General features: G+C 49.1%; 1 protein-coding gene across 1 annotated transcript; it reads left to right on the top strand.

The window, feature by feature from the left end:
• Nucleotides 4,922-7,519, top strand: LOC110430411 (cuticle collagen 40-like). The gene is made up of 3 exons (XM_021448080.1): nucleotides 4,922-4,995; nucleotides 6,397-6,838; nucleotides 7,508-7,519. The coding sequence occupies exons 1-3, from the start codon at nucleotides 4,922-4,924 to the stop codon at nucleotides 7,517-7,519; spliced, it is 528 nt and encodes a 175-aa protein (XP_021303755.1).

Here is a 19,285-nt window from a genome sequence, read left to right on the forward strand (position 1 = left end):
AACTCGCTAAACCTTGCTCTGATGCCAACCGTAACAGAACCGACCAAATTATAAGAGATTAAGCCTAACGGAGACCATTTGCATAGTCAACCCATCAGGCTTAAGCCCATATAATCCCGGTAGTCTGTGAAATCTCGAAGGATTTCAAACCACACATCGCACAACAGCCAAGATCGTAATAATTTTAGCGGTCGCCATCCACAAATACATCCAGATTACAACATTCATAAAATACATCGGAGTTCTTAAAATTATTACAAACCAAGTTCTTCAAGTAGCGGAAGCTTCATAGTTCGAAAATACAACACACACATTTAGTCTGATACAGTGCCATAGTTCGGTCATTCCCCCAAAAGCAAAAGAGAAGACGGAGTGACCATCGCCCTTGGTCTAGTCATCACCCATGGCTGGGTATAGACAGAGGATGCAATAACCATAGTACATTTGACTATCTGCAAAACAACATGGGAGTAGAACCCTAAGTACGAGAAGGTACTCAGCTAGACTTACCCGTCATAAACTTTAAAAATAAAGACTCTTCAAGGATCATGAAGGCTATATAGTGGGATAGCTGACAACCATTTTTGCAAAACCGCAGGATTTTACTATCATAACCTACATAAATCTTTATTCTTTTAATTTGCTCAAGTTGAAAGTGTCATTACCTATTATCTAGGTTTGCACGTGCACTATTACAAGCAAGTATAGGGATATGATAGTACTTCATCATAGCATTCATAAACCCTTCCATTTTAACTCAAGTGTTCCATAGTCCTTACTACGAGGACGAAGCTCATGTCAAGTGCTCACTATCCAGGAGCGATGGCGATTCGAATCGATTTCTAACCAGCTGGCGAGGTATTCCCCACACAAACCACACTCACTGATTAAGTGAGCTACAGATCACCGTATTACACTATCCAGGACCAATTCGCGGGTTCGGCAGGCACCGCCAGTACCCGAGGACCGTTCCGGCGACCGAGGTATCCAAGGTATACCAAGGTTGCGCGCCGCGCCCACGTCGTTCTCCTCAACCATCACCAATACAGCGCATGGCGGCTCGATTCCCGGCCCGGATAGTGTTCAGGCTTCGCGGTCGGAACGACTTATCCTTCTAGCTAAGTGTGGGGCATGCGTTCAACATGACAAGAGGGCCGTCAACGACCGATCCTTAATCGACACAGGCAGGGGCACTATGGTCAACCCACCATAAGACCCTGCCCGGTCTCCAATTCCATTCCACACTTGGTTATTCTTTTCCCAAAGCAACCACTGCTTACCCAAGCAGGTATCCACCTATATCTCGCAGGTGACAGGGGATCACCCGACTTCTACCGGACTAAGCAAGCTAAGCATAGACTCCGTGCCTATCTACATAGGACAAGGTAGGTAAACGAGTAGGGATAACAAGGAGTACATATGCATCAATGGTATCAAGCAATTCCTATCACTTAAATGCAGTATAGTAGAACAGCATAGTATATCCTGTAAGTTAGCGAGAATAGGGAGACTTAGAATGCTCCGGGGCTTGCCTTTCTCAAACGTGCTGGGTCGGTGATCCGGACACTCCTGGAGTTCCTCTCCGGGTTCCTGTACTTCCGGAGGTTCCTGCTCTTGAATCTCCTCTGGCTCCTCGGGTCCCACCTCGTTCTCCTGCGAGCCTGTATGATGCATGTGTGCTCATGAGTGGAGTGCGAGATGCCCGAGTGGATGCTTGCAGGAAAAGGTACCAAATGATCATGACATGATGCATAGGTGATTCACTGGGTCATGCTCGTTACAAGGTAGTCAACATCATCCAAGAGTAAGCAATTGGATCAAACATCTAGTGCATTCTCTTCTACAATTATTTTTCAAGTGTGACCAGCAACCCACAAGTTGCTTCAAAGATACACCAAACCCAATCTTATTCTATTTAACCTATACATAACAATTCATAATTTTCTTTATTCATTTCTAGGCCATCCAAAATTTGTATGCAGTTCTGTTCATCAATAAATTCCATAAAAATTACAGGAGACTACCAGTCAAGCATAAAGTCTACTGTAAATTTTTCATAATTGTTGGATACTTATTTTGAGCCACAAAAATCACAAGATTAATTAATAAGGTAAGTATAATTACTCCACTGTGATATAAGTGTCAAACAATAGCTTTCATATTTTTACAATTTGTCTAATATCATCAGAAACACCCACAAAATTTTCCAGATTAATTGCATGATCCAAAATTTTATTAAAAATCATAAACCACGGCCATGCAAGCATTTAAATTACCATAAATTCATTTATACACCAAATAATGTGTAGCAATATTTTCCCAGTGAGTTAACATACATGCAGAGCCAACAAATCAAGTTTCACATTTTTCTGAACCATATTTTAATTACTATGCATTTTCCAAGTTTAGCAAAAACATGGATTGAATATTTTCATACAGAAAAGTTACTCAAACATGACATGCAATTACATCAAACTGTAGATCTGGAAATATAGAACACACCAAAATTTATTTCATCAAATTTGGAGCTGTAGAACTCAAGATATGAATTTTACAAGTTTTGAATCGATTTCTGGAAAACATTTATTCAAGAAAACCGACGAAAAAGGCTAAACACACCTAGATCTACACCCACCGGGGTCCCCCTGCGACTGACAGTGGGCCTCTGGCCCCACTGTTCAGCGAGACCGAGAGGGAGCTCACCTCTGACGAGCAGATCTCGCCGGCGGTGAGGTTCCCGGCCACGGGGTGAGCACCATCGTGCTCCCCGCAGCGAGGTGCACCCAGCGGTACCCTCGGATTGACCGGAGGATGGCCGGAGCACCTCCGACGAGCGTGCATGGCGGCACGGCGGCGCTGCTCGCTGTGGCCAGGCCGCTCCGGCGCGGTAGAGCGTGCGCAAACGGCTCTCCGAGCTTCCTCACCACCCTACCGACCTAGCGCAACCAAAAACCAGTGACAAGAGGTAGGGAAACGCAAGATCCGTCGCGGCGGAGTACTCCGGCGAGCTCGGGGTAACTCCGGCGAGCTATTCACGGCGCTCGACGGACTCTCACCTTGGTAGAACTCTCGCACAAGCTTACCCTAACGATGGCGAAGGCGCTGGTGGCTTCGGTTTCGAGTTTTGGCCACCGGAGTGGCCGGCGGTGAGCAGCGGAGCTGCTCCAGCGATGGTGCTGCGGCGGAGTTGTACGGCTCGGTTGCGCTCGTGTCGACGAAAGCTGGTCGGCAGTCTACCTTGGGGTATACCCACGGTAGTAGTTTATTGGTAGACGGTGCGCAAACTACGAACTCGATGGTGACGCAAGACACGGGTAAGCTTTTTATCCAGGTTCGGCCGCCGAGTTGGCGTAATACCTACGTCCTGCGTCTGGTTGTATTGATTTGTGTTGAGAGAATATGATGTCCTAGGGGGGTCCCTTGCCTCTCCTTATATAGTCCGAAGGGCAGGGTTACAGATCTGGAAACTAATCCTAGTCGGTTACAATTGCCATAGATAGTTCGATATCAATTCCTATTCTAACCGACTAGAATCCTGCTTGATCTCCACATCTTGTTTCCTTACGCGAAACTCCAAGCTGTCAGATCAAACCTTGAGCTTGTCTCGTAATGGGCCAAGCCTCCTGGCCAAAGTCTAGCCGTAAGGGTATAGGGGTCTATACCCCACAGCTATTCCCCGAGCACCATGTATTATGATGTAACATGACGTCTTGAGCTTCTTCGATCGGTGAGGCTTGACGTCTTCAGTAATCAAAAAAGTCGCCCAAACAGTTGCAACGGTACTTTGACCAACTCAAAAGACAGTTGATCAACATTGACCTCGAAGAAGCTGGTTGTTCGAAGAATGCATGGTGCTCTAAAATTAAAAAAAGATTTCTTTCCTGGTGAAGTGTGCCCACTTTACTTTTAAGAAAAGTATAAACCTCAAAATAGCGAGCATATTCACCACAAGGTGAAGTGTGCCCACTTAGTCCCCGAGCCTGGTAGTAGGTGACGTAGGTACGTGGTGCCAGGGTCAAAAGAAAAGTCCTCAAGCAAATTCTATAACTGAGATGCATCGCCAGATGCATCGTACCGATGTAGTCCCCGAGCTTGCTGGAAGGCGAAGTATGAGCCTTGTAGCAAGGTCTAAAAAATTAAATTTACCAGTCCGTCTGCAATTGAATAGACTGATCGACCAGTCCCCGGGTATACAACAGTATGACCACCAGGACCCAAGCACCAAGTGCACTCCTTAGAATTCTGCGTTGCTGTGCTGGACGACCAGTCCCCGAGCATCAAGCGCTTAGTGGTCGGTGCAATATTTTGAAGTTCTGAGCTGATGGACTAGACGACCAGTCCCCGAGCATCAAGTGCTCGGTGGTCGGTGCAGTCTTTGAAGTTCCGAGCCGATAGACTGGGCGACCAGTCCCCGAGCATCAAGTTCTTGGTGGTCGGTACAGTCTTTGAAGTTCCGAGCCGATAGACTGGGCGAACAGTCCCCGAGCATCAAGTGCTCGGTGGTCGGTACAGTCCCCGGATTGTTGACTCCCTACCAGTTTTGTCTGGTTGTTTTGAAAATTTTCCACACAAATAGTTGATGTGACGAGACCTTCTGACGGGATGTCAGATGGATGCATGAAAAGTTGTGCCTGGCAATTGTACAGCCGCCCTTTGCGCGGTTTGAGAAAAGGAAACCATCAATTTGTACGAAAACTCCGCCGCATTAATTGTCAATAATCATTGAAAACCAAAACGCCGCATCCGCCGTATGGCCCGCCCACTTCCCGAGGATGCGGGAAGTGGGAGGGGTGAAGTTGTGGGTTATAAGAGCTCGACAGTTCCCCTTTACTGCTTACCCTACCATTGCCTTCAAACCTTCCACTCTTGCCTCCTTCAATCATCTACGCCTTCCAAACTCGAATCCACTTCCTCGACTCCAATGGCGAAGAGCGACGCCAATAAGAGGGCCGAGTTGATGGCCAAGGAGTGGAAGAAGTCCCGCAGCACCGCCAAGTCTCTTGGCGACCTCGTCGATATGGGGCTTCTGCACGGCCCAGAGCTCGGCGGCTGGAGAGCGCCGGAACGAGAGAGCTTCCCCGACCCCCGTGCCGGTGAGATCGTGGTGTTCGAAGACTTCGTTAAGAGGGGTTTTGGGATTCCTGTTCATCCTTTTCTTCAGGGTCTACTTCTTTATTATGAGATTGGGATTTGCAATCTGCACCCGAACTCAATCCTTCTTATTTCTACTTTTATCCATTTGTGCGAAGCCTATGTTGGCATAGAGCCGCACTTCGACCTTTTCCGCTATCTTTTTTGTTTAATAAAGAAGGGAGCAGTTGGAGGCTCCAAGGTTGCTGGTGGAGTATACCTCAACCTTCGCGATGGAATGAAAAACCGCTACCTGCACTGTCCATGGAACACTTCCCTGACCGAATGGTACAGGAAGTGGTTCTACCTCAGGGAGGAACCGGGCAGCTCCACGTTCTGCGACGTGGGATATATCCCTGAGAAGAGGGTGAGCTGGACCGACCGCCCAGAGTTCGACGGTCAAGTGGCGGACCTCATGAAGCTGATCGACTAGTCGCGCCTGGACGGGCTTGGCGTGGTCGGCAACTTCATTTGTCGTCGGGTGATGCCCTGCTAGAAGAGGGTGCACTCGGCGTACGAGTACGCCGGAAGCCTAGACCCGACCAGGATGCGACCTGAAGTCTTGGAGAAGGCGGAGGTGCAGCAGCTGTTGAACGAGCTGTTCAACTTCGCGGATGGGGGCTTCGTCCGTGGCAGTGATCGGGTGCAAGCCTTCAAGTTGGGGCGACCAGCACCTAAGGTATCTTACTGATTATTTTTCCTTAGCATTCGTTATTGTCTACTGCTGACTTATTTTTGCTACTCCTTGCAGATCGGAGATGTGGATCGGTGCGCGGTGTATGTGTCACTTGCACCCGGGATGGAAAATCCTGCGGGGGAGGAGCCGCCAGAGGAGGACGCTCGGTGTACTCAGTACACCAGCAGCGAGGAGGACCAGGCCCATCCCATCTCGACCACCAAGGAGAGAGTGGCGGGGAAAAGGCCAATGGCGGTGGATCCTTCGCCTGCGGCGACGCTGCCAGCGGAGAGCAGCCAAGCACCGAAGCGCCGTCGGCTCGTCCGGATTACCGACGACGATGACGAGGAGGAGGAAGCCGCACCGTCGCTAGTCCGACGGCCTCGTAGCCGTCTGGACAGTGCGCCGGCCACCACTGGTCGGGTGGCTAGCGATCCTCCTTCGCCGCGCGTTACAGAGACGGGAGCCCAAGCGCCAACCGGTCGGGCTCGGAGGAGGTTCACCGCGACCCACCGTCGATCGGATCTGTAAGTGTTCGACTTACGTATTTTGGCGTTTTTTTTTGCTGAAAATGCTGCTTTGATTTTTAGCGCGGCGTCGGATGTCAACCCCGACCACGCCGCCGGACAAAGGGTGGCCGAGCCTGCTTGCGCTGCTGAAGACGCGGCGCCGCAGACCACAGATCAGCCTGCGGCGGCAGCTGCTGCTACAGGCATCGAGGGAGAGTCTGCCCCGGCGAGTGCCGCGGCGAGCACTCCGCCGAGGGATGGGGAGGCAGGAAGGACCGCTCCCCCGAGTAGCGTCGCGGAAGGGGAAGATAGAGCACCAACCCCTCCCCCTGCCGAAGAGAGGAGGGTCCCAACGCCACCCCGGGCAGGGGCCTCTTCGTCCGCAGGCGCCCCGGGCCTGGCCCAGGGGCCGGTGATGCCTTCGACCACGACTGGTGGCGGTGCAGCGAACGAGGAAGCCCGGGCATCCTCCGACGACGAGGTGGAGGAAATTGAAGGTCGCCCCCGTGATGGCCGCCAGCACGTGTATGTGTGGCGCCAACGCGGGGACCACTTCATCGGGCATGAAGAGCTCGCGGAGACGGAGGAGGCCGACAGAGTGGAGCGCGCGGCCAAGCGACTCGTGGATGAAGTCAATGTAAGTGATCCTTAGCGCTGTTCGACACTTGTTATGTTGTATTGTTGGGTCGACACATGTTTTTCATGTAGGGCGCAATGAAAACGGCGAAGTACCGAAAGAGGTGCTTCGACCAAATAGAAGGTATTGTGGCCGAGAATAAGGCCCTGTCCGCAGAGGTGGACCGTCTGCGGTCGGAGATTGGGGAGAAAGTAGCCGAGAAGAGCGCTCAGGAAGAGCACTGTCTCGAGCTTACCCGACGCTTAGCCGACCAGTATCGGCTGCGAGAAAGTTAGTCTCGTACTTTTAGGCGGCTGTATGTGACCGCGTTATTTGAATTTGCTGATCTGGGAATTATTCGTGCAGACATGGAGGAGGAGGTCGCGCGCCTTCGGTAGGAGAAAGAGCAGCTCAGCCAAGAGCTTGCCGGGGCACTGGAGGACGGACGCCGAGCAGAGGAGGAGCTGAGCCGGAAGGACCGGGAGTTGTCTGGTAATACGCACCGCCTCCGTTATTCGTCGTTTATCGCTCTTTTATTTTTGATACACTGAATCTAACATCTTGCTTGACTTGCAGTGCTCAAGGTGAACGCCAAGAAGCACCTGGACGAGCTGGTCAGGGACCGGGACTCCTGGAAGGTCAATTGTTGTAAGATCTGGAAAGGAGTGTCCCCGGTCCTAGACTTGATCAGCCCCGAGCTCCCGGAGAGCCATCCCCGCGCACCGAAATTGACGCCAGTTGAAAAGGCGCAACGGGCGTGGGACTGGCTTCAGCAGTTCGTGAAGGACGCTGGGGAGTTTGCTGGTGCGCACATCCTTAGCATGGTGCACGCCCACTACCCCCTGGTCGATTTGACCAGGCTGGAGAAGGGGTACCCCAAGGAGGTCGGCCCGCAGGAGGCGGACGAGCTTCGGGGTGGTCTGCTGGACTTGTCGTCGACGGTGATCGGCGACATCAACTTATGCGGAACGGCCACTCCCCCCGACCAGCCAGGTTCAGACAGGTCGGCCAGGGAGCTGTCGGGCGCGTCTATTGTGGGAGATGGGCGGTCGACGCCTGCAGTCTCGACCAGCCAGGCGCCGGTGGAACCGACCCCTTCGTCCGGGTAGCAAGGCCAGGCGGGTGATCAGCCCGAGTAGTAGGCCAGTAGGATAGCCTGTAGGAGTAGACTAGTGTCCGCCCGTCAGGGTGTTTATTGTAAACTTTGTATGTAAAGTTTGTAATAAAGTTTTGAATTCGTCATGACTACTATTTTGAGCGTTGTGAAGTTGTCGGAGTGACGTGTCACTGTGTTTGATTCATGGTCGTTAAGATTTTCCTTCGCAGATGATATTGTTGTTCTTCACCGAAAACTCTGCGTGTAAACAAAGTATAGCCAAAAAAAAGAAAAACTTTTATTACTGCCAACTATAAGAGACTTACAAGCAAAAGTTACTGGAACTTATGGATAAAATCGGCGCAGTTTGTCTATGTGCCAAGAGTTAGGCACGCGTGTTCCGTCTGGATACGCCAATCTGTAGGATGTAGGTCGTGTGACTTCGGCGACCACAAAAGGTCCCTCCCAAGGAGTGGATAGCTTGTGCATTCCTTCCTGGCTTGTTTTCCACCTGAGTACCAGATCGCCGACCACGAAAGAACGGTCCTTTATGTTCCTGTTATGGTACCGCCGGACTGCCGCAAGATACTTTGCTGTTCGGAGACAAGAATTCAGATGCTTTTCCTCCATGCAGTTGATTTTGAGTTCTCTGGCATTGTCGGTGGTTGACTGGTCGAAATTTTCAATCCTAGGAGAACTAAAGGTTATGTCAGATGGTAGGACTGCCTCGGCGCCGTAGACCATGAAGTAGGGTGACACTCCCGTGTTCCGACTAGTCTGGGTTCGGAGGCCCCAGACCACAGCTGGTAACTCTTTCATCCATCGACCAGGTGCTTTGTCATTCTCGGTGTACAGCCTTTTCTTGAGGGCGTCAATGATCATTCCGTTCGCACGCTCGACCTGACCATTTGCCCGTGGGTGTGCTACTGACACGTATTTTATGACTATGCCCCTGTCATCGCAGAAGTCCCAAAATGCAGTGCCAGTAAACTGAGTACCCAGGTCGGTGATTATGCTGTTCGGGATCCCGAATCTGTGTATGATTTGACTGAGGAATTCCACAGCCTTCTCAGAGGTCGCTTTTACCAGTGGCATGTATTCGATCCATTTTGAGAACTTGTCGATTAATACAAAGACGAACTTGAAGTTACCAGGGGCCGGTTTAAATGGCCCGATCATGTCGAGTCCCCAGCAGGCAAATGGCCAGGATGACGGGATAGTTTGAATCTCGTGAGCAGGTACGTGGGTCCTTTTAGTGAAGAACTGGCACCCCTCACAGTGTCGGACCAGTTTTTCGGCGTCGTTGACCGCGGTTGGCCAATAAAATCCTGCTCGGAAAGCTTTACCGACCAGCGTTCTGGATGCAGCGTGGTTGCCGCAGGATCCGGCATGTATGTCTTCGAGGAGTTTGATGCCATCATCTTGAGATATGCACTTGAGTAGTACCTCGGAGCTTGCATTTTTTCGCATGAGTTTGCCATCCACCAGTATGTAATTCTTTGATCGTCGAATGAGGCGTTCATTCTCTGTTTTGTCATGAAAACCCGTACCATCCGATATATACTTGATGAACGGGGCACGCCAGTCACGACCACTGGTTGTCGGAGTGGCATCGTCTATGAGCATGGTTTCCGTGGGTTGCTTTTCGACCAGGCCAGAGCCCAGGCTTGGCTCATGGATGTCCTGGACGAAAACACCCCGCGGGATCGGGGCCCGAGATGACCCTAACTTCGACAACGCATCAGCTGCCTGGTTCTTATCCCGGACCACGTGGATGTACTCTATGCCGTAGAAGTTGGTTTCCCATTTGCGAATTTCTTTGCAGTAGAGATCCATCTTCTCGTGGGTCGCATCCCACTCCTTGTTGAGCTGGTTGATAACTAAAGCAGAGTCGCCATAGACATAGAGGCGTTTGACTCCCAGCTCAACGGCTAGCCTTATGCCATGCAGGCATGCTTCGTATTCGGCGACGTTGTTTGATGCCGGGAAAAGGATCCTAAGGACGTAACGCAGTTTGTCCTTGTTAGGTGATACGAAGAGTATCCCAGCGCCGGCGCCGTTGATGTTCAAGGACCCGTCAAAAAACATTGACCAGTGGTCGGAGACGTCGGGAACGGGAGGCTCGTTGAGATCCGTCCATTCAGCAATGAAATCGACCAGGGCCTGAGACTTGACTGTGGTGCGGCTCTGGAATTCTAGGGAAAATGGGCATAACTCCATCACCCATTTTACAATTCTGCCGTTGGCATCTTTATTGCGCAGAATGTCCCCAAGAGGAAAACTGGTGGTTACCAAGACTCGATGGCCGTCAAAGTAGTGCTTCAGCTTCCTTGATGTTATCAGAATAGCGTACATGAGCTTCTGTATTTGTGGATACCTGGCCTTGGATTCGTTTAGGACTTCGCTTATGAAGTAAACGGGTCTCTGGACCTTGTAGACGTGACCTAGCTCATCTCGCTCGACCACTATTGCCATGGAGACAACCCTGTCGGTTGCTACAATGTAAAGGAGTAGGTCTTCATTGGGCTGAGGTGCTGTAAGAACAGGCGGGGAAGTGAGGAAAGCCTTAAGCTGGGTGAACGCAGCGTCGGCTTCCTCTGTCCAGGAGAACTTTTCCGACGCCTTCAAGAGTTTGAAGAAATGGAGGCCTTTTTCTCCTAGTCTTGAGATGAAACGGCTGAGCGCGGCCATACACCCGGTGAGCTTTTGAATGTCTTTGACATTTTTAGGTGGTCGCATGTCAAGTACTGCTTTTACTTTTGAGGGATTCGGCCATATGCCGTCGCGACTGACAACGTTGCCGAGCAGTAGACCAGAAGGAACGCCGAAGATGCACTTCTTGGGGTTAAGCTTCCACTTGTATCTATTAAGCGCCTTAAAGGTTCGGTCTAGGTTGTCGATTAGGGTGCTTGCATCTCTTGTTTTGACGACCACGTCATCGACATAGGCCTCGAAGAGGTCATCACAAATCTCGTCGTGGAGGCATTGCTGGATGGCCCGTTGATAGGTGGCTCCGGCGTTTTTGAGTCCGAATGACATGGTCGTGTAGCAATATGCGCCGAAAGGAGTAATGAAAGATGTTTTTATCTGATCGTCCTCCTTTAGCGAGATCTGGTGATAGCCAGAGTAGCAGTTTAGAAAAGAGAGGAGTTCGCATCTGGCCGTTGAGTCGACCACCTCGTCGATGCGAGGGAGACCAAAAGGATCTTTAGGACAATGTTTATTGAGATCAGTGTAATCAACACACATTCTCCATTCATTATTCTTTTTGCGTACAAGAACCGGATTGGCGAGCCAATCGGGGTGATACACTTCTTTTATGAATCCGGCTGCTAGAAGCCGCGTTATTTCTGTCCTAACAGCCTCCTTTTTGTCACGAGCGAACCGTCGCAGCTTTTGCTTGATTGGTCTTGCGGTCTTCAAGACATTTAAGGAGTGCTCGATCAGGTTTCGTGGGACGCCAGGCATGTCTGCGGGTTTCCATGCGAAAACGCTCACGTTGTCCTTTAGAAACCTGACGAGCGCGTCTTCCTATTTTGGATCCAGATTGGCCCCGATGAGGGCCGTCTTCTCGGGGCTGCCGTCGACCAGCTGCACTTCTTTGTATTCCTTGGATTTTGAGTTCTTTCTGGCAGTCTCCTGCTCGGGTAATGGGAGCTGGTCGGGAGGCAGCTGCGTGGCTTGGGTTGCTGTTTCTGCCATGCGGATTGAGAGGTCGATTGCCTCGGTAATCTTGAAGCTTTCCTCTTCGCAGGTATACGCGGTGTAGACGTTGCCTTTGACGGTTAGGACACCCTTCGCCATAGGCATTTTAAGGACCAGGTATGAGTAGTGCGGGACTGCCATGAACTTTGTCAACGATGGTCGGCCCAGTATGGCGTGGTAGGTCCCGTCGAAGTCCGCGACCACAAAGTTGATGAACTCTGTGCGAAAGTGGTCGGGTGTGCCGAATTGGACAGGCAATGTTATCTGTCCGAGGGGCACTGAACTCTGACCTGGCAAAACCCCCCAGAATTGAGCATCGTAGGGTTTTAGTTGTGCAGGAGATATTTTGAGGGCGGGCAGACTGTTGCGGAAGAGGATGTCGATGGAGCTTCCCCCGTCCACGAGCACGCGCTCGAATCTGATGCTGTTGATGCAAGGGTCCAGGATCAGAGGGAAACGACCTGGCTCTGGGATAGCGGCCCACTGATCCTTCCTGCCGAATGAGATCTCCCTGTGTGACCATGGGGGAAATTTTGGGTCTGTGATCAGCCCGTCCGTGCTGTCTATGTTGAGGCAGGCTCTCTTTAATAGCTTTCTCTCTCGCTTAGATTCGATGGAGACCTTTCCCCCGAAGATGGAGTGGACCACGTCAGTGGGGCTGACGTATTGGTGTCAGGGGTCCCTATCTTGGTCCTCGTCCTCGTCTTCATGGTCGTGCCCGTCTCGCTTGCCAGTTTTCTTGGTGGAGTCGTCTTGGGCGGCCCACAGTGTGTAGATGCTTTTGAGGACGCGACACTCCTCCATGGTATGGTTAGACTTTGGATGCAGTTGGCACGGTCCCTTCAACGTTTTGTTGTAGTCTTCTTGGTAGTCCCGCCGCCCGTTGGGACGTTTGACCGTATTCACTTCATGGTCGTAGTCGCGGGGGCGTTTTCCTCGGAAATCGTCGCGATTGTCGCGGCGCTGATCCCAACCTTCTCTGTGATCGCGGTTGTTGGGGCGGCGGTGGTTGCTGTTGTCATAGTGACCGCGACCGTCATCTCGCCGGGAAGGCTGGTCGGGACCTCTCGCATCGTCTCGGATTAGTTTCTCTACGTCGTCGGCATCGGCGTAATTTTTAGCCGTGGCGAGGAGCTCCGCCACCGTTGTTGGCCGTTTGCGCAACAGCTTGTTCCCCAGCGCTTCATGGAAACGCAAGCCCTTGATGAAGGTAGAGATGGCCTCGTCGTGGGAAATCTTTGGGATCTTAAGGCGCATATCCGAGAATCGTCGGATGTAATCGCGCAGAGGTTCATTCTTCCTATCCCTTATCCTTTCGAGGTCATACTTGTTTCCAGGCTGCTCGCATGTGGCGATGAAGTTGTCGATGAAAGCCTGGCGTAGCTCTTCCCAAGAGTCGAAGGAGTCCTCGGGCAAGCCAAGGAGCCACTGATGACCAGCCTGGTCGAGGACTACAGGGAAGTAGTTGGCCATGACGTGCTCATCTCCCGCTGCTGATCGGACGGCAATTTCATAGAGAGTGATCCAGTTCTCTGGATTTTCCTTGCCGTCGTATTTTTTAAGTTTTTTGAGCTTGAAATTGCGGGGCCACACGACCTGGCGGAGGTGTGAGGAGAACTGTCTTAGGCCCGGGGGGCCGTGCGTTGCATCGTACTCGATACGGCGCAGGTTTTCGTGGACTGCTCTCTCTGTGGCGCGCCTGTTGATGCGGTCCCGGGCATCTTTGGGAGGGATGTTGTATCGGAGATCCCTGTGCTGGTTTACTTCTTGACCGCACCTGCGGTTCTGCTCGCGGTGACCGTTGTTGGCACTTCTTAACGCAACCACCAGATATCGGTGATGGCGCCAGAAATGCCTGGTGTGGTAACTCTATTAACTATTGGATAATTCCGCAAGCGCACAGAAGGTACCGCTGTAGCACTTCACCCGGGAGTATTCCAAGGTATCGTAATGTATATTTTCCCAAGGGAAAGCAATAGCTAGAAATGCTTGTAAGAAAAGAGATCCTATCTCAACTTAGTTACAACTAGTGCAGAGAGGTGGTAACGAAAGGTGAAGGAAGGGATGATGATGATCCAGAGATAATCGAAAAGGATAACTACAAGATAACTAGAGTAGAGTAGCTAGGTGGGAGGACAACGAGTGAGTACAGGTTCCTAGGATATCTAATTCTACTCTCGTGAACTAATCTTAATCAAATAGCAGAGACACACTAGATTGATACCTTACTAATGGCTGCCAGGGATAGCCGAGCTGGTAAGACGCTTAAAAGGTTTTTTCACCTAACCCCTTACCGAAAGCGACTATTGGGCTTATGGACGCCTTATCTTTTAAGAACTAGCTCGTACGTGAGGAGAACCTAATGCCGCCCACGATCTGTCACCTACTAGGGAGTGCGCCCCTACTTTCCGTCCGAGCCAGCGACACCCAAAGGCAAGACCTAGCCTAAGCACCACGCTTACGCTAACTCTCACTACTCTAGCTACGATCAAACAACTATAGCACCTTGCTAAAGGCGATGGGAAACAGCCACGAGCTTGTTACAGGATCACAATCTAATATGTAACTACTAAAGGACAAGATAGAACACTACAATACTATTGCAAGAATAATATTGCACAAAGTAATACTTAGAAAAGTAGAAAGAGAATATATTAAGAAAACAAGTCTTACAGGAGAAAAGATACAAGAGCTATACCAGACTCTCCAGAAGACGACTCCGGAGACCCCGAGCTTCGCTTGACTCAACTCTAACTCCCACACTAGACTACTACTACTACTACTCACTTGTATCTAGCTTGGATACTTGAACCTTGAATTCATCATGCCCTGGAAGGGTGAAATCAGCCTCTATTTATAGGGAGAGGTGGAGTAGGGGCTACTCCACCGCCACGTCATCGATCCGTGTGATCATGCCTCTCCACCCTTGGATCAAACCGACTTCACAACCGCCATTTGATCAACGGCCGGGGCAAACCAACACGTGAGACATGTGGGGAAGGTCGGTGGGAGGCCACCGACCCTGAAACCGCCTTACATGTGGGGTCAGGCGACCTCACTCCTGACCACCTGGGCCCACCAGCAGTGTCCACAATGGTCCCTTATGTCGGTGGAGTAGGTGGCACACCTGGGTCCCACCAAAGAGGGGTCGGGCGACCCCCTCCCTGTGGGCCCAGGGTGTCACCTGTTGTCCCCTCGATCTCCTCTTGATGATTCTGATGTTGGCTTTGTCAAATAATGTCTTGAATTTGTTGTTCCTGCATAAACAAGCTAAGAGTACAAGTGGAACTAGTTATGGATAAAATATGTTCATGTCATGTCATTTCCCTTTGCAACTGAGGCATGTTGACGGTGTTTTGTATGTGGATTTCTATGGTATATCCACCGTCAACAAGATCCCCCAAGCTTAACCTTTGCTCGTCCCGAGCAAACAATCAAACTTAGCCTCGGTGGATCAGGTATTGTTACTATGTTCACATTTCAAGAGTACCATGTGTACAACAAAGTTCTTCTCTTTGCATGAAAAATTTAGCTATGTAAACTTACCCATATTACCTTAGTCCCTTATGGGGCTTATGGCTTTTCCTTTGTCTTAGGTGGTTGAAAGACAGAACAGTTTGACTTGAGCACTAACTTTCTCATTCTTAGCAAGTTTCATATCAGAGGTTTTGTGATATTTTCAAAAGAAAACTTAAATGTTCCTCATATGGTTCTCTCATGTCACTCAAATGGTGTATAATTCCTCACCAAGGCATATGATAGAGTTGCCTTCTCTATTTCATCCTATTTCTAAAAGGCTTATGTGGAGCTTAAGGTAGGGATGAAAGGAGATAGCATACTTACTTTGCATGTGTTGCGAAGTCAAAGCTCGGATCCTTGAAGAGAAGTGTCATACTCCCAGATCAAGATGTGCAAGTGTGATATATGGTGGACTAGGTTGCTCCTTTATTTGCTACACTCTCTCTACCTGTATATTGAGACATGGCTAGCATTTTCTTTTTCTTCGAGCTTTATGTGCTCAATATTTTTTTTTTGTGGACTTGCACATGTCCATCTTTTTATTTCATTTTGCCTAGGCTTTTGATGTCTCATTTACCAAATAATGCTTAGAGAGAGATATTCTAACATTTAGAGTATGGAGCAACCTATTTAGTGGATGCGAAATACATGTGGTTGCGTACTTCCAGTGTAGAAGCAGCATATATATATGTGGTGTGTACGTGATCTTGATCTTAGGAGCATGAAAAGTCTCTTAACAGGGGTCAACAAGACTTGGCGACACTCAACACAAAGCAAATAGCTTATGTGGAAAGGTTGCAATCATGTAAAGTAGATATAGCTGTGGTAGGAATTCATCACCATTGAGGAACAATTAAGGTTTTGATCATTTTAAGAATAAATCTCTGATAATCATGCATGCTTAGAATAATATTATAGCAGCTCTTGTCTCACTATCTCATGTCCCACAACAACTTAGACTTAGTTCTAGCACTTGCAACCCACAAAGTTTTCAGGTTCATGGCAGTTTAAGTGAGCTAAGTGATCCATACTTGGAGAAATACTAAGTTGTATACTAGGTACTAGAGAAACATTAACAAGCAACTAGTCATCATTTCCATGAGGGATATAGACATACATGAAGCATATATGCTAAAGGGAAATGCTAATTTTTTTTTTAGAGCAAGAATGATAAAATGCATGGAAATAAATAGGATAGAATACTTACCTTGGTGGGGGAGAGGATCTCCCCCAAGCTTGTCCTTCCTCACTGGGGTGGATACGATGGATATGGTGGATATGGTGGAGGATATTGCTGTGGAGGATATTGTGCAGGAGGAGGTGGATATGCATGTGGTGGTTGAGGAATGTATGGTGGTACGGGCAGGTGATATGATGTGTAGGCTTGGCACCAGTTTCTACTGCTGCTCTCCTCAAAATTTTGGATTTGCTGTTGGGTTTCCACAGTGGCAGTGTGAATGGCTTCATGGTTAGTACGCAATGTAGCCATACCTGATCTGAGTAGCTCCATGTCATGACGGTGACTGCGGTTTCCAATCTCCTGCGAAGAAGAAAGAGACAACCGGGCACTACGTCTCCTCCCCGTCCCGGAGGTGTGCATGTTATTGGAAGTGCCCTCATTATCTGAATCATCTTGCTGTTCAGCTCGTGACTGTCCACGTGTGAATGGCCCTGCAAAACTTCTACGTCCTCCAACTCCAGGAACATTAGGCATTAACGGGTGGCCCCCGTATAATTTTAACTCTGGTTGTGGCAAAATGAGTCTTGCATTTGATTTACGCAATATAAATTCAATTGTGTCATTGGGGCCACGCGTAATTACTTTTGCTTGAATGAAATGATATTTTCCTAACACAGTTCTAGGAGTGGGTATGTACTGGATGGTGTCATCAAGGATCAAAATGTAATCACACAATTTTGTAATTATAGAGGTGAACTCAATTGGGTCATTCTTCCGTGCTATAGTGATCCAATGATGTACCATGGCTTTTACCGGTGCAATACGAATTCTATTCACCATGGCATATAGAATTCTATTATCAATTTCCCGCACAATCCGAATGTCATCTCTAGGGAATAGAGTGATGCCTATCCATTTGTGCATGAACCGTAGTGTGGGATGGCAAATATGGCTAGTATGTGGGTAAGTCTTTCCAATTAGATTCTCCCCAGTTATTTCATGCCAAAATTCTTGTCTATTAAAACCCCTTGTGGCAACTTCTACGTTGGTTTTAAAATTCATAAAGCCTAAACATGCAGCTAGATGGTCCCATGTGAAATCATAATCTTGGTTTCTTAGGCGAAAGTAAATGGTTGTTTCGGTTACCCTTACGGTGCTCAAAAATTCTAGAGTGAGAATCTTGCTACCTAGGTGTTCCGAAAAGTCCCAAAATTCACCCCATCCTATTGCAGCAAAGACATCAAAGAATTCCTCATACATACCTGTGTCTTTGAGGAATTTAGGGTCAATTACCTTGGTATGCTTGAATTCACGGTGGCGTAGATGGTTAAGCTTCTCCATTTCTTCTACGGTGAGCAAAAGTCCGGTCTCTATATCTTGCATCCGTAGAGGTGCTGCTTCTTCATTAAGTGGTGTTTGCTGTGGCATGGCCTCATGCTCTTGCTCCTCATGAGTCTCAGAGGGAAGTCCCTGATGAGAGGAGTACTCTTCTACCGAACTCATGGTGCCATGGGAGTGCCTTGATGAGCTTCCGCTAAACGCTCCACGCACTTTCTTCCCTATGTTCTTGAGTGGATTCTTCATGCTAGATCAAGAAAATAACGAACACCACTTCCACCAGAGAGGTTAGTTTAGATTTTAACTCTTCTTACCGGCTGATTACCTCTCTTGATTTCTCGACGGGTGAACACTTGAGCAATAGGGAAAGTGAAAGGAAGAGTGTTGATGATTTTCTTGAGTTGCTAGTAGAGGAAAATGGTTGTGAATGAGTGAGTGGATGGAAGAGAGGACAAGTGCAGAGGGCACTTTGTCAGGGTCGGCCGACCCCTCTTTTTCCACGAAACCACAAATGGCCAACACCTTGTGTCAAGGAAAGATGGATGGGAAAGAAAGAAATAAGGAATGCTGCAGGGAGGGGGTCGGGCGACCCCATCACCACCTCCTCTTTGCGCTAGCTGTTCACCAGATTGATGATGAATGTGTGCCATGGCTGGTTCCCCATCTCCACTCACTCTCTCCTTTCTTTTGGATGTTTTCTCAAAGAATCTCTTCTTGGAATGTGGTGAAAGAGAAAGGAGGGAACAAGACAAGACTAGATGGGTGGATGTTTGCTCATGAGATGCTTCACGGGATGAGCTTCTCAAAATGTTGATTTACTTAAGGCTTTAAGCAAGTATCTTTCCCATACTTAGCAAGAGTGATTTGTCTAGGGGTTGCTTAAGTGACTTTAGAAAGAAGAAGATGGTTTTTGTTAAGTTAGCAGTGTCTCCTAATTTCACTTACGTTTTAGTGGAAGCAGGGGATGAAAACTAGAAACTCTAGCTCCTAGGGTGAGTGTCGATGTTTATGAGTCTTTATTTCTATACTCACTCTCCCTACATTACTTGTGCTGCCATACACCAGAGGAGGGGAGGAAGTGGGGCCAACCATGGGGTCGGCCGACCCCTCCTCTCACTCTTGAGTAATGCTGGGCACACTACACGAGTAACAGAACAAGCACATGCAAGAAAAATAGATGAAAGAGTTAGAGAATTCTCATGCACGGTTCAATTCGTTGATCAAGTGGGATTACATGAGTTGACATGGTAATGTTTTGGTGTTTTCTTGAATGGAGCATAGCATGTCATGATAGGAAGTGGCAAAGGACACGAGATGATAGGTGGGGGCCACCAAAGTGGGGTCGGGCGACCCCCCTTTGGGCCCCACCTGGTGTCCACCTTGCTCAGTGAGTTTTTATTTTTACTTTACTTGTCTTAACTCAAGTTGATAGAAGGGTTGGAAAAGATGAAGGAAGTTTAATAAGTAACTTAAAGTTAAAGGTCAGTGGGCTTACCTTGATGGAAGAGCTGTTACC

The sequence above is a fragment of the Sorghum bicolor genome, chromosome 9 (assembly GCF_000003195.3).
Source record: "Sorghum bicolor cultivar BTx623 chromosome 9, Sorghum_bicolor_NCBIv3, whole genome shotgun sequence".
NCBI classification, from domain to species: Eukaryota; Viridiplantae; Streptophyta; class Magnoliopsida; order Poales; family Poaceae; genus Sorghum; species Sorghum bicolor.

Bases quoted from the DNA above. Each gene is read 5' to 3' on its own strand.
- LOC110430411 (XM_021448080.1), top strand. From the start codon at position 4,922: ATGGCGAAGAGCGACGCCAATAAGAGGGCCGAGTTGATGGCCAAGGAG. The intron at 4,996-6,396 runs GTCTCTTGGCGA...TTTGATTTTTAG, and splicing joins AAGTCCCGCAGCACCGCCAA to CGCGGCGTCGGATGTCAACC.